A 15,565-nucleotide genomic window follows, 5' to 3' on the forward strand; every position below is an offset into this window, starting at 1 on the left:
GTCATCCATGCTTAAGTAGACTGAGACAAATTGTTTTCCAAAATTACATTTATTAGCTACATATATTTTTAAGGATGTGGGCACTAGCTGTGGATGTTCCAGGCACAGAATACTCTTGGACATGACATTCACCATCAGCTTTCACTGTTCTTTACACATAGTTTGTTAGTGCCCTCTGCACAGGTCACAACAAGCCATAGACTTCCCCATACACCAAGCCATGGACCAAGCCAGTCACAATAAATAGCTATAGTAGCAGTACTGCCTGAAAACCATAGACATTCCAGTATCAACGGGAAACAGGATATGTTTTCTCTATGATGGCATTTTTTCACACTTCCTTGATCCATTTAGAAACTGAAGTGACAAAATTTATGAAAGCAGGGATGTCTGATGGTACTTGAAAACCATCAGACATAAAAAGAAGAAATAAAACGATAAAAAGAAGAAATCATCACAAATACCAACATAAACTTCTGTTCCTTTATTTTTTCCAGTAAATTCAATAGAACCTGGAATTTCAAACATGGTTAGAGATGCACCCACACGTTTAGGTGTTCATCTGAATCAATTATTTTGGTTCACTCATCATTAACAGGGGTCTGTACATTAGCTGGCAGACTCAAAACTCAGTAAAAATTGTTAGCAATTCAAACAGTGTTGGAGGCTCCAAAAGTCACAGTTTGACCTGCAATTTTAGCTTGGAGCTATGTAAAATCCAGACAACTGTCCCCCAAACTCACAGCAGTGGATTTGAACGAGCACAACTTAATTCAGTGAAGGTTGGCACTCATTTCCGGCAAATTCATTGGGGCTGAAAATTGTCCCTTTGAATCAACCATTTTCTGATGATTGGCATTTTACTGGGTTCAGAGTGTGATCTTCTGTACTTCTTCACTCCACCCTCTTCGTGAAGGCAAACACCATAACAAGAATCGGTTTAAGTCATGATCTCTTGCCATTCATGAAAGGAATATCCATGACAGGCCAAAGCAAAACTGAAATCAGCAAAATTCTTGACACTGAAACAACCTCTTACAATTGTTTTCCCCTCATCTGTTACCTGATGAGGGCCTGACAAACAGCTTTCTCTTACTCAATATCTTCTCTCAAAATCTGTTCCCAATTAAAAAGCCACCATCTGTCATTTACAAGTTTGTGAACACTTAAATCAGAGCATTACCTCTCCCTGGATTATCTGAACTTGAAGCATTATAGCATTAAAAAGCTCCACCCCTTATAAAAGAAATTCAGCTTTCAGGGGTAAGTGGACAAGGTGTTTTGGTAGGAGCGGGGAATGAAGGGGGCGAGGGTAGGAGAAATTTCTAATGCCACTAGAATCATAACCCATGACAGCCGCCTTCACCTCTAACCTAAACCTGCAAGATCGAAAAGTACCTTGTCCTCTCTTTGGTTGTAGTCTTCTCTTTTCTCACCCGTGTGTGTGTGTGTGTGTGTGTGTGTGTGTGTGTGTGTGTACAGAGGTGGCAGTGTGAATAGCTACATGGAACAAAAAAATAGAACGTGTTGTCTATGTATATAAAGGGATATATGCCTGAATGTACTTTTACTTATAGCTATGTTTTATCAGAACAAACATATATACGGGCAAGCCTGCGGCCCCATATTATGTCAGAACTAAGTGACTCAGAACAAGTCACTACAACTCTCCGGGTCTCAGTCTTTTCATCTGTAAAATGACACAGCTGGAGTAAACAGCTCTTCAGGCCTTTCAAAGCTCAACTATTACAAACTCCAGGCAGCAGCTTACAGCTGGTAAATGATTTTAAATAGAGCAACTAGAGAGCTAAGACCAGACACATAAATTCACTTCTTTGTGCTTCCTTTTACTTCCCCTTTGCCTTAGGATTTTAGGGTTTAGAGAGGAGGCAGTCAGGTTCACACCATAAACACCTCTCCTGAGAGCTCCAGCCTCTGCGGGTGCTCGTTAACTCTAAACTCCTGGCATTGTCTCTCAGTGATGGCATCCTGGGCCTTTTGACTGAGGAATTATTTGTGAGCAGCATGGGGTAGCAGTCACACTGTGGGACGCTGGCAACACTAGTTCTGTCTACTAAACACCACTCATGCCCCTATGTCACTGTCACTGTCGCAACCAGAAAAGCCCTCACTAAGAACTACATCGTTTTCAGACTGTACCTCATAACCCGTCACTTAAATATACACTGTCTTACATGCTTTCATATAAGCTACTGTGGAGTTTGTTTTGATGCGTTTGGTTTATCTGCTGGGGTGGGAGGAGGTCTTTGTCTTGCTCTGTTTCTCATGTATTTGTATTTCCACAACCAGACTGTAAACACCAGAGCACAGAAACCGCTTCTTCCATTTCTTTCACATTCCCAAAGCTCAAATGGCAGCACAAAACTGGGTGCTCTGGTAATATTTACTCAAAGATGGATTGTTTTCCTTATTATAAGCCTTCCCCTTTAACTAACCATGGGCCATTACAAAAATGAGTCCTAAGAAACTACGAAACGATGAGGCACCTTCTGAGCCGAGATCGTTTCCAGTCAACAAAAAGGCTTCACCAGCTGTTCCCACTTACCAGAATTCAATGTCCACTACTGGGATTTAATTTTAAAATGCTTATTTTTCTACTGACTAGTTTCTTTGGGGTTTGACCTAATTTAATTCAATCCTGAATCCATCAGCTAATTGACACAGTTGAATGGAGAACTCTTGAGGACATCACATTCCTTTATGCCGCTTCAGTGACTGTAGTTTTGTTACAACCTTACTGGGCTTCAGTGCTTATCACCAAGAGATTTGACATTGCTGATTCTATTATGAAATATTTAGGTGGTCTTCCCAGGAGCTGGTACTTTAATATGCATTACTAAAATAATTTTATTTAGTTGCTTTTCCTTCTGTTACAGTGAGACACTTGATTTAGATATAAGAGATACAGTTTGCTTAAAGGCTGGCATAGATAGATGCATATATTTACTGACCTCTAGATTCTTTATTTTACACTACTTCCACTAAAAAGTAACTAGCCCATGGGCTTCCCTGGTGGCGCAGTGGTTCAGAGTCTGCCTGCCGATGCAGGGGACACGGGTTCGTGCCCCGGTCCGGGAAGATCCCACATGCCGCGGAGCGGCTGGGCCCGTGAGCCATGGCCACTGAGCCTGCGAGTCCGGAGCCTGTGCTCCACAACGGGAGAGGCCACAACAGTGAGAGGCTCGCGTACAGGAAGAAAAAAAAAGTAACTAGCCCAAAAAGGTAAGGGAAAAAAGAAGAAGATATGTGAAATTTTCTCACTCCCATTTGGCATCCATAATTATATGCTGATTAAAATTCCATGATTTCATAATGATAAATTTAACATGAAGTTTAATGAATACTCACAGTAAGGGTTGAAATGCCCTCTCTCTGTTGTTAGTTGTGGCCTATTTAGGTTTTTTGGAATGTAGTTATTTTGGGCGATCAGGATTTCATCAGGAATTATTCTTTAACCCCTGACTGCCTTTGGACCAGCAGCACAGTCATCACCCAGGATCACAGCCCTCACCTCACCTCAGTCCTACTGAGTCAGAACCTGCATTTTAGCAAGATCCCAGAGGATTTGTATGCACACTGAACTTTGACATGCAGTGCTCTAAACCATGTAATAATAGATTCTGCTACTACGGTCAAATAAAGAGTTGAGATTGTGAAAGAGGCAAAATTTGTCTCTGGGTACAACAGGAGTGATAATCATTTCAACATTCCTTGGGTAGCATTTTTGCTCAAACTTCCCACAAAAGACCATGGTAATTTCAGATAACTCTTTAATATAATTTTGAACTCTGAAATAAAATTTTCCAATAAGCTATCCCCAATATATTCAGGAATTTTTAAAAAGCAATAGGATTGGAGTGTGTGAGGAGTAGAGAAAGAAGACTATACATAGGTTATAATAACATATGTAACATTACTTCCTGCATAGAAACTTTTATTTGTTTCTAATACAGAAGCATTGTTTTACCATGGACCACCATATCTATAAAAAAAAAAAAAATGACCACAAAATTATTCTAAGGCGAAGTGAACCCAGAATTTTGCTTTACTCTTTATTTACCAGAGTTTATGTAGTAGCTTTGGAAAAAAAAAATTCAAAGGAAGTCACTTCAGGATCCAGAAATGAAATTTTAAAAGGAACTTACATGCATGAAGAGTGCCATGTACTATAAAACAGGTCCTCCCTTGTGCGGAAAAAAAAAGAAGCCCTTTGCCTGAGAGGCATAACTGAACATTTCCCACCCTGGTCTGGACAAGGACCCGAACCCCTACTCCCAAACAGAAGGACAAGGCAATTCTGTGGAATTCTGGGCCTCTTTCAGTCACTGCTTCCACTAAAAACTTTAAATATCCCCAAGAAGTCAAGGGGAAAAAGAAGACGATGTGTGAGTTTTCTCATTCTCACTTGACATCATAATCATATGCTGGTTAAAATTTCATCATGGAAAAAGAGTCAGGAGTATAGCAGTCATATCATATGGCCCAATGAACATACTGGGAGGTGAAATATTAGAATCGACATCTACATTACTTCCCCCCGCTCATTTAGAGCCAGAGGGCTCAGAAATGGGGCTCATGACATGAGAATCCCCACACACAGCACAAGAGTGGCTTTGTTGAGATTCCACAAAGCAAAAGCCTATTCCAACCTACGAAATCCCCATAGCTGCAGTGGGGAACTGGAATCCCCATTCTCAACACAACAGAAGACTCGAGCTACAGAAAGTGGCTCACACTGCATGGCTAATTAGTTTCTTCATCAAGACAATATTCCCTTATAGCCCTTGCTCTAGAAAAGAACAAGTCTGTTCCTGCAAATAGGGACTTTTCCCCCTCTCTCATAGAATTTACAGGTTTAAATATAGCTTTTCTTTTTATTAGGTTTTGTTTTGGGTCCTATCTGAGAAGGAGAAACCAGGGTGTTTTCAAAGGACCCCACACCATGCAGAGGTACAAAATAACCTGGGAGAGGAGCTGACTAATATTAACTAGGGCAATTTTAAAACGTCCACTGTGTCAGAGCACTAATAACCAATAAACAGATCACGCTGAACTTAGATTCACAGATGTTTAAAATCACTAACATGGTCCAGAATGCTTTCTGTACACATATGCTTAGCGTTTGAGGGCTTTTTTTTTTTTAACATCATGAGGACAAGAGAAACTGTCATTTGTCTCAGAGGCTGTGCAAACAAGAGTCTCGGGTGCCTTCTGAATTCTGTTTTCTGTTCCTAGTTTCACTGCACCACCCACAGCTTCTTTGTACTAAAGTAGCCTAGTTCTTCCTTCATGTTTATGCCTTTCAAATATCTGTAGCTCACTGTTCTGTCCCTCATGTAAGATAAAGCATCCAGAAGGTAAAATAACATTAAAAAGTGGAAACTTGTAAAGAAGACACTACTGGAGGTTCTGACTGATCCATTAAGACCTGAATTTCTTTCCCCTGGTAACCACATGAACAGCATTTAAAAATAAAGATTGTAAATATTTTTAAATTCCTTCCCTGAAGGAGAAATAAAATTGTGTACTCTCTTCTTACTCTGAAACAGATGGTTATATAAATAAATATAACCTTTATCTCCTCACCTATATTAACCATCTTTTTAATAACATTTAACTGCATTATTAATGCTTGGAAAATAACAGTGATTAATGTCAAGAGTGATGTTAGAAAGTTTAAAAGTTTAATAGTTTTATTCTAATAAAATAAATCTAGATGCAAACCCCACCAAAGAATTCAGAAAAATATAGGGCACCACTCAATATAGGATTGACTTTTGAAGCTCTTAAAATTTTCAGAGAATCATATATGGGTCACTAACCACACAGAGCTTATGAAGAGAAACACAGGGAACAAAGAACGCGTGGGGAGAAAATGGAAGTATCTTTCAATGTAGCTTTAACAACTGGCCCATCTATTGTAAAGAGCTAAAATTTCAGTGATAATAAATTTGACAGAAATCCATTAATAATAAAGTCCTAACTGCTTCCATGAGGACTGGTTCTTTAAATCTTGCCTATGACTGAGAAAATTCAATAGTGAATCCTGAGATATCCAAGGTGAACAGAGCAGAACAGTGGGATACACATACCCTGCTGTTTGTCTGCCACCTGAAAACAAACCCCAGTGCTTCCAGGAGCATTTTACAGTCGTCTTTGTATCTTTAGCAAGATCTCATTTAGCTGTGGAATAAGCCACTGGGGCAAACTTGTATCAGTTGGGCCGAAGAGGAAGTCTATAGAACATATAATCCTTCCCAAACCTGCCAGATGATAACTAGAATACTGGAGCATTCTTTCACACCCTCCTTTTATCCACTCAAACCCAATAACATTAAGAAATTGTCATATATGCTCAATAAACAAGCAAACTGGAGAAGAATCTTGGGCAAGATATAAGTTGATAGAAAAGAGAGATGGAAATTAAGGACTTCTAGATGACCATGACAATGATGATGATAGCTATTATTGAGCTCTTATTATATGAGTTACTATTAAAAATACTTTATAAGTAGTTTCTCAATTAATCTCTACAACAACCCCATGAGGTATTATTATTGTCCCAATCTTACGGATGATTAAATTGAGGCACACAAGAGTTAAGTAACATGTCCAAGACCACAAGAGAATTCGCACAGGAAACGGGATTTATTCCAAGACTCTGACTACAAAGCCCAAGCTCTTGACCACCAGGCTGTCTTCCTTACATGTCCCCTGGGACTTACATCCTGCGAGAAATAAGGAAAGCAGAGGCCTGATCTGCAACACTTCTCTCGTTCTTTCTTCTCCTGATGCAAAAGAAAAGCATTTTTTAAACTTGAGCAAAATCACTGCTCTGTGTTTTAAGGTTTTCTGACCCATCCTCCCTGCCTGCTCACCACTTCCAGCATGTAAATTTAACATGCTTTTGACTAATCTGACTCTCAATCAGCCTCACATCAAAAGTCAGGCCTGAACATCAAAGTATTAGGGGGTGGGGCAAGGGCAGAAAGCAAAAAGATTTCTTTAGAAGGACAGGCTGACGGGGAAGATGGGAAGTCTCAGGCATTAGACACTGCCATGTTGAATCTTCCTCTTTTCATGTATGTTTGTGTTTCCTGAATAGTATGTTAAAGGCGCGGATATAAACTGCTGATTGATTCCATCTAAGAATCATCAAATCAGTCAATGATAGATAGAAAGACAGCTCTAGGGCCTTAGCTGGGCTTTCTAAAAAGGATCTTCTATCAGAAAACCATCTGGATTTAAAAGCAGCAACAGGAAGAAATATGAGAAAGAGAATGCTATATTGATGAAGCCAGGCTTACCTCATCCAATGGAAATCTGCTTAAGACGGCATCAAGCTAATACCCTCTCTCACTCCCCTCTAAGTCAGAGGATACCTGGGATTTGGGGATTGAGTGTCCACTGAAAACAGCAGTGGGGAGTGACAGAGGGCTTGCAGTGGGCGTCAGGAGACTGAGTGGAGTCTCGCTCTCCAATTGGCCAAATGAAATAAAGATGAGCCAATCAGATAACACAATTGCTGAAAAACCTCCCAGTCCTAAGAGTCTCTGATTCTGCAAGAGGACTTCAGCATGATCAGTCTTTGCTTATAAAGTTAGATAAAGTAAAAGACTAGAAGTAGAGTGGGTAAAATTTGAATGTTAATGACAAAAGCTACAGTCCAGCCTTCCATTGAATAGTTCAGCTGATAGTTGCTTTCTATAAGCAAAGAATTGACATGAAAACCTAACTAGCCCAATTACCATGCTCAATTACTAGCCCACGTAAAGAATCCAAATGAATACATCCTTAGATCATTCCCTCAGTGCATTTCTATTCTTCATTCCTTGCCCTTCCCCCCCCAGACTTTTATTTTTAGTATCTCTAAATTATCCGCATTTATTAGATGTCCACAGAGGTCCATATGGGAACTTGATTCAGTGAAATCATAAGGGGGGTGGGGAACTGCTGTCTTTTCCATATAAAAAAATCAAAGCATACATTAAAAAGGAATGAAATTCTGATACATGGTACAACATGGATGAACCTTGAAAACATGCTGAATGAAATAAACCAAACACAAAAGGACAAATACTGTATGGTTCCACTTGATATGATATGAGATACCAAGAAGAGGCAAATTCTTAGACCCAGAAAGTAGACTGGAGAGATTACCAGGGGCTGAGGAGACGGAGAATGGGGAGTTATCATTTAATGGACACAGAATTTCTATTAGGGATGATGAAAAGTTCTGCAAGTGGGCAGCGATGATGGCAGCCAAACACTGTGAATGTACTTATGCCAATAAATTATATACCTAAAAATGGTTAAAATGGAAAATTTTGTGCTATGTATATTTTATACCACAATTTTTAAAATGGAAAAAATCTAAGCATATAGTGTCTGTTTCATAATTGCCCAAAATGAAGAAAACTTGCCTCCAAATTCTTCTTGAAATATTTTAAAAATAAGTAGATTGTAAGTTTTATGAGGGCAGGGACCAGCTCTGTTTTACTTACTGTTACACAGTAGTTACACTGTTACACAGTAGACTCTCCATAAATGTTTGTTTAATAAATAAATGATTAAAAGAAAATAGAGGAAGGAGTCTCCTAAGGAGGAAAATATAAAAAACATCAAATTTACTCATTCATGAGAAAGTATAATGGGGCATATTCCTGAGAAAAATACCAAAGCTACTACATCTAAGCTCCTTCAGCGAAGGGAGTGTATCTATTTCATCTATACTTCCTTCACAGCACATCTTATGATGTCTTAGAGTAGACGACTGATAAATCTTTGCACAATGAGGAATAAAAACCTGACTGTAAAATCAATGTCATATTAATGCTCTACTACCCCTTTTTTAAAATGACTTACTTTTTGCAAATGTACAACTCCTTTTGTCACAGGGTGAAAAAAATAAACCTCACAGCTTACACAAAGTGAAGGTAAAAATATAAATAGCCAGAAACATCACTCTCAGAAAAAGAAACAGCAAACACATGGCACATCATCTTCTGAGTAGAAAAAAAGTTTGTTTTTTTAAGGAACAATTGAAGTATAGAAAAGAATAGTTTATAGATCATCTTGATATTTTAGGAAATAGTAAATGGTCAAAATAAAAGAAAATTTGAACTCTCTTTGGAAGAAAATCCAAATATTCATTCCCTAAAATCAATGTCCAACCTTTACAATAAATAGTTGAGTGAATACAGAAAAATATTTAAGGCTCCTCCACTCCTCCAAAAAAATTCTAGTGAACCCAAACATTATCAATATTTCTCTCAATTAGCCTATCAAGTAATCAGGAGATCTTTCTTAAAAATACTTAACGTCAAAAAAATTATATACAACTGGCTTGTGGCCAACATGCCACATCAAGTTACTGATGCTTTTCTCAACTAATATTCACTAGCTACATCATTTACATTTTACACGAAGTACTCAGTTCTAGTATACATAAGAAGAATATTTTTAAAGCAAAAAAAGAAATCAAATGCTGACATCCTTAACATTCAGTACCTGTATAATAGATGGATCCTTATAAACTCACCAGGACCACGTAATGTAGTAGTCTCACTTTGAACAGTATTAAAACATGTCCTTCAACTTCAACCACCTCCAACCCCAACACAGTGTGCCCATTAACAAAGGAAATAAGGAATTCACCCTCTGCAGATATCAAGGTTTACATTTCTGTCTCTCAACTGTTATCTTCTCCGCGAGCAGGTAAGCATCATTTTGGAGGAGGCTGTCTGCTGCTCCAGTCCTTCATGCATGCAGGAGTTCTCCATTAGCATACAAAACGCTAACAGTCCACTCTTAAGAGTCAGCACTTCAAGCAGAACTGCATGAAGGATTATCACTTCTGTACATGAAAGCATAACCACTACAGGTGTAATGATGCAAAATACCAGCACACTGACCTCTGCCAGGCAGCACACACTTAAAGCAGGTGCCTTTCTGTGCCAGAAGGGAGGGGGCGGGAGAAGCAGGGAGGAAGCCCCAGATCCCTAATATATTAGAGATGTTCATTGCGCTCAGAGCCAGTCCAGCTAATTCATGGACATCAGTTTACCCAAATGAGAAAAGTCGTATCCCGTCCTTCACTGGCTTGACTCAGAGGGCATTCGGCCAAGCATAGCCAGGCAAAACAATCTGTCAGATCTCTTTAAGCTATAATAAATAAGACGAATCTCAGAAGAAATAAGATTCAGCTATGGCAAAGAAGCACAGTCGCAAACCTTTTCTTCATCTTATCGCTGCTACTGGTGTTTACAAACTACAGGCAGCAGCCTCGGGAACCTCAAGAGACTTCCGTGGGTAACCTCTTGTCAGATCTTTAGTTTAAATAGCCCCTTGATCAATCTGTGATGTTTGGGGCAGTTAAATAGAAGGGGGTGAGTAAAATGACACGCACAAAATGAATCCTTTTCAAGTTGTAAATGAGTGAGTCAGGATTCAGTCTTGCTGAGATGCTCCAAATTAAAACCCCTGCTCTGATTTTAAGCATGCTCGGTCTTACCGTTTTGCTGTTGTCTCTCTCAGGCTCGAATCACCTGGAACTCTTTAACATGTCTCTAGCAATGTGCTTGCACCAAACCAGGCCCATACAGCAACTGAATTCACATCTTTCTGCACTAGCAAGCTGAAATGGTACGGCCGTACTACAACCAAGAAAGGGGGAAGCAAAAGCAAAAAAAAAAAAAAATTCACCCAGAAACCACCTACAGAAGCTAATCTCCATGGAATAAGACCAAATATGGTTCAGAAGAACACAAAGGACATGCTAACATTCAGTATCAATAGCTTTAAGAGTTCAATTTTTTCCCAAAAGAATCTTTTTTCTTTTTCTCCAAACACGATGGACTTGCCTCTGGAGTTCCCAGGAAGGCAGTGTAGCCAGGCTCTGCAGCAACGTTGCAGCCAAAGTAACCGTGCATATGCTGTCCAGGCAATTCACGACACACTGTCCCTTCAGAAAGATATTGATTTGTAATGCAGGGCTGCTTCAAAAGAATACAGAATGGGAGCCAAACAGCTAATGGTGATTGCATAGGAGGAAAAACATTTAATCAAGGGGATGCACCTCATCATGCTCAATTCAATTTTTTAAAAGCACTGGTGAAAGCCAGTACGTGTCTTGAGTGACAACCCCATTAAACAGTAATCTGAGGTCCTATAGAAGGCCAAGTTTAGGATACCATCATTCGTGCTGCAAAGCCACTAAAATGGTTTAATATGTCTATGTGCATAGATTTCTCATATGCAAACGGGGCATGATGAGAACTCTAAAATAACTATGCACCAAATACGTGAGGTAAAAAAAAAAAAAAGCACAGGTGTAGCATTTACGGAACCAAAGTGATAAAATACATAGTTATGAGCCTGCAGAATTCTTGATGGAGTTAGAGCTCATATCACCCTCAAAAGTAAAATATCAACACAAACCAGAACTCACAATCCTTAGACTAATTGTGTCAAGTCATACCACACGGTGCTGAGTGGCAAGGAAGGATGCCAAATTGCTACTCCCATAGCGGCCCCTACAGGAGAGTGGTTGATCTACAATTCATCCTTGCTTAAAGTTATTTCCTATCCTTAGAGAACAGAATCACAAAAGGGCACAAATTAGATTAAGGCATAAGGATACAACTGAAAAATACATTAGGCAAGAAATCAAAAAAGTCAGGCATGAAATATGACCTCATAGATATTCATTTAATTAAGAAATTAAGTACAAGAAGAGGTAACTGCAGTGTCAAATATTCATTTAGCTCCCAGGACTAGGTGCACACTTATAATCAGAAATCTCAAGGAAAAGCGCTTTCCTTTCACATCGTAATTGGTTTAAGGGAATCATCTCCCGCATCCCCTATTTCCAAACCATCTTCACTTTCATCCTTTTGAATGCCACTGGGAAGATACTGAACTTTATTTTTTTCTGCAACACAAAAGCTCAGCCCTCAGTACTTGTTATATACATAAATATTAGGAGGATCTGCTGATGATAGTAGTTCAAACAAATTCTGTGGACTCCTGTAGAGTGGAAATGGATGGGGAGCTTGAGAAATGTGTGAGAAGAATGTGTGGGGAAAAAACAGTGTCGACAAATGTATAGAATTATACAAGAAGTTTGACCATAGGACAGAAGTAAAGATAGAGGCTGAGGGTGAAGCTGTGGGAAATAATCACTATGTTCATGTCTTAGAAGCTTTGCCACCTACTGCTATTAAGAATATCTTGGGCTTCCCTGGTGGCACAGTGGCTGAGAATCCGCCTGCCAATGCAGGGCATATGGGTTCGAGCCCTGGTCCGGGAAGATCCCACATGCCACGGAGCAGCTAGGCCTGTGTGCCACAACTACTGAGCCTGTGCTCTAGAGCCCAAGAGCCACAACTACTGAGGCTGAGTGCCACAACTACTGAAGCCCGTGCGCCTAGAGCCCGTGCTCCGCAACAAGAGAAGCCACCACAATGAGAAGTCCGCACACCACAAAGAAGAGTAGCCGCCACTCGCTGAAACTAGAGGAAGCCCATGCACGACAACAAAGACCCAACGCAGCTGAAAGTAAATAAATTAATTAAAAAAGAAAAGAATATCTTTATTAGGGGACATTGAGATGTATATAAAACCACACCACAGAAGAACAATAGTAGAGATTAAAATAAGGGGTCCATCTTCAAAGAGAAGAGACAAAAAGTCTTTTGTAAAAACACCATCTCAGTGGATATAGAGAAGAAGATGGGAAAGAAACTGACAAAAATACTAGATACTAACATCTACTTCGGTCATTTTTGCAAGTAAACAAAATTTGATCCCTTGAAATGCCTGCTTTTATAATTTTTTTTAATTCTAAAAAGTATTATGCACTTCTCTGACATTTTAAATGGCTTATAATAAACAACATCTAATCTTCAATTGATGATGGAGTCAATTACGAATACCAGTGACAACCATGAGGGTCTAAAGGCGGGTATACAGGACCACTGTCTCCTAATCTCAATAACCAACATATGTGAGTTCCACCGCTTCATCATGATGGTCCAGCCTCTCTTTGCCTTCAGTCTTTCCTTCTTATGGCTGTAAATGTGCCACTTCCTTCTAACACCACCACACCCTTCTCAGTCTTGCCACAGCTTCTTCAACCATCCCTGTCCTGGGCGTCCTAGATAAATAGACTGATTAGAAGACTGTGTGAATAAAGGTCTGAGTCAAATGGTGGGTTCAAAGCAGAACTAGGAACTTTCTCCTGAGTGGAGAAATACTAGCCTAGGCACCCAATGACCACGGCTTTACCATACAGGCTTTGTGGTACTTTTCATCTGTGCAGAAACCCTTTGTTTCCTATCATCCTACATGGAGCTATCTCAGACATATGAGGCTGCCAGATGTCTAACCTTCACAGACAGATGGGGCCAAAGAAAACTAAACCTGGAGAAAAAAGTACTTGGAAAAAGGGACAGAGAAGGGCTCTTTTTTTTTTAACTGAAAAAAGACAAGAAAACATTAAATAAGAAAACTCTTCAAAGGTTAGGAAAGGGGTAAGAGAAAAGGCTACTTTATACATATACATTTAATACAATAAGTCACCTACATTATGAATTAATTTCATTCAATCTTTAAGTCTAAAGGAGGGAATATATTTTATTTTATTTTGGAAAGTGATAGAGAAAAGATTGAAATTTCCCCAAGAGGTTCAATTTCAAATTATAATAGTTCCATGTAACCCTAGCAATTTCTTCTGATTGTAAACTTTTACAGTGAAATGTTTACATTATGATTGATTTTTAAATATTCATAATGTTTTAGTAAACCTAAACCCTAATTTTTTAATAAGCCCTAAAAATTTTGACTTAATTTTTCTCAGCTAGTGTCAGTCATTACTTATATTCCCATATATTCAGAGAAATGTTATTCACTTAAAATGCTTTCTCAAATGATGTGACTGACAAGGGATTAATCTCCAAAATATACAACAGCTCATACAACTCAGTATCAAAAAAAAAACCAAACAGCCCAATCCAAAAATGGGCAGAAGATCTAAACAGACATTTCTCCAAAGAAGACATATGGATGGCCAAATGAAAAGATGCTCAACATCGCTAATTATTAGAGAAATGCAAATCAAAAGTACAATGAGGTATCACCTCACACCAGTCAAAATGGCCAACATCAAAGAGTCTACAAATAATAAATGTTGGAGGGGGTGCAGAGAAAAAGGAACCCTACTACATTGTTGGTGGGAATATAAATTGGTAGAGCCACTATAGAAAACAGTTTGGAAGTTCCTTAAAAAAACTAAAAACAGAGCTACCATATGATCCTGCAATCCCACTCCTGGGCATATATCCAGAGAAAAATATAATTTGAAAAGACACATGCACCCCAATGTTCACTACAGCACTATTTGCAATAGCCAAGACATGGGAGCAACCTAAACGTCCATCAACAGATGAATGGATAAAGAAGATGTGATATACATTCATATACACACACACACACACACACACACACACACACACACACACACACACACAATGGAATACTACTCAGCCGTAAAAAAGAATGAAATAATGCATTTGCAGTAACACTGATGGACCTCAAGATGATCATACTAAGTGAAGTAAGCCAGACAAAGACAAATACCATATGATACTGCTAGTGTGGAATCTGAAAAAAAAATGATCCAAGTGAACTTACATACAAAACAGAAATAGACCCACAGACATAGAAAACAAACTTATGGTTACCAAAGGGGAAGATGGGGAGGGATAAATTAGGAGTTTGGGATTAACATATATACACTATTATATATAAAATAGATAACCAACAAGAACCTACTGCATGTCACAGGGAACTATACTCAATATTTTGTAATAACCTATAAAGGAAAAGAATCTGAAAAAAATCGATATGTATGTATGTATAACTGAATCACTTTGCTGTACACCTGAAACTAACACAACATTGTATATCAACTATACTTCAATTAAAAAACAAATTTCTCAAAACACTGTGAAATTCTGGAGGAGTTTGAATTGCATGTTTAAAAGCCATTTCTTAACCACATACCAAAAACATCCACATGTCATTCATGGCATTTCATGGAAACTTTGGGATTTTCTTCTTAACACTACACAATTTTCAGTGTTTTCTAGATTCTGGAGGGAAAAAAATGAACTAATTTTATCAGTAAATATGAATAATTCTATCAACCAATATATTTGTTCCTGAGAAACGCTGCATTCTATTAAATTGCACCCTGAAAGCAAGGTAATTTACTGGGAAAATAAGACTGAGGGCAGACCATTCAAAACCCATGCTTCCAGAGCACTAATTTAAAAAAAAAAAATCCTTACAAACACACCCACACAGGCCATATCCTCTTCATCTCTGCATTCCCTACAGGGCTGATATTAGGTCCTGCATACAATAGATGCACTATAAATGTTTCTTGGCTAGAGATAAATCCTGTGCTGATCCCTGTGAACTGCAGAAAACATGTCCAGGTGAAGAAAGTTCAGTTATGAACTTCACTGTAGGTTGGAAATTA

The 15,565-nt window shown here is 38.8% G+C and overlaps 1 protein-coding gene across 5 annotated transcripts in view; it reads right to left on the reverse strand.

Moving 5' to 3' along the window:
- The window catches only part of CDK14 (cyclin dependent kinase 14), a 591,939-nt gene that overhangs the window by 459,629 nt on the left and 116,745 nt on the right, over positions 1–15,565 (reverse strand). Inside the window, exon 1 of one of the 5 annotated variants that reach the window (XM_065884384.1) lies at positions 10,535–10,658. The exons of 3 other annotated variants lie outside the window; for them this stretch is intronic. Coding sequence is in view for 1 of the 2 variants with exons in the window: in XM_065884380.1 (XP_065740452.1) it covers positions 10,884–11,066 (183 nt within the window). In the remaining variant the exon portion in view is untranslated. Of the gene's footprint in view, positions 1–10,534; positions 10,659–10,883; positions 11,067–15,565 lie in introns of those variants that run through there. One more of the 5 variants, XM_065884380.1, reaches the window with a different exon arrangement.

This window comes from Phocoena phocoena, chromosome 9 (genome assembly GCF_963924675.1).
Source record: "Phocoena phocoena chromosome 9, mPhoPho1.1, whole genome shotgun sequence".
In the NCBI taxonomy this organism is placed as follows: domain Eukaryota; kingdom Metazoa; phylum Chordata; class Mammalia; order Artiodactyla; family Phocoenidae; genus Phocoena; species Phocoena phocoena.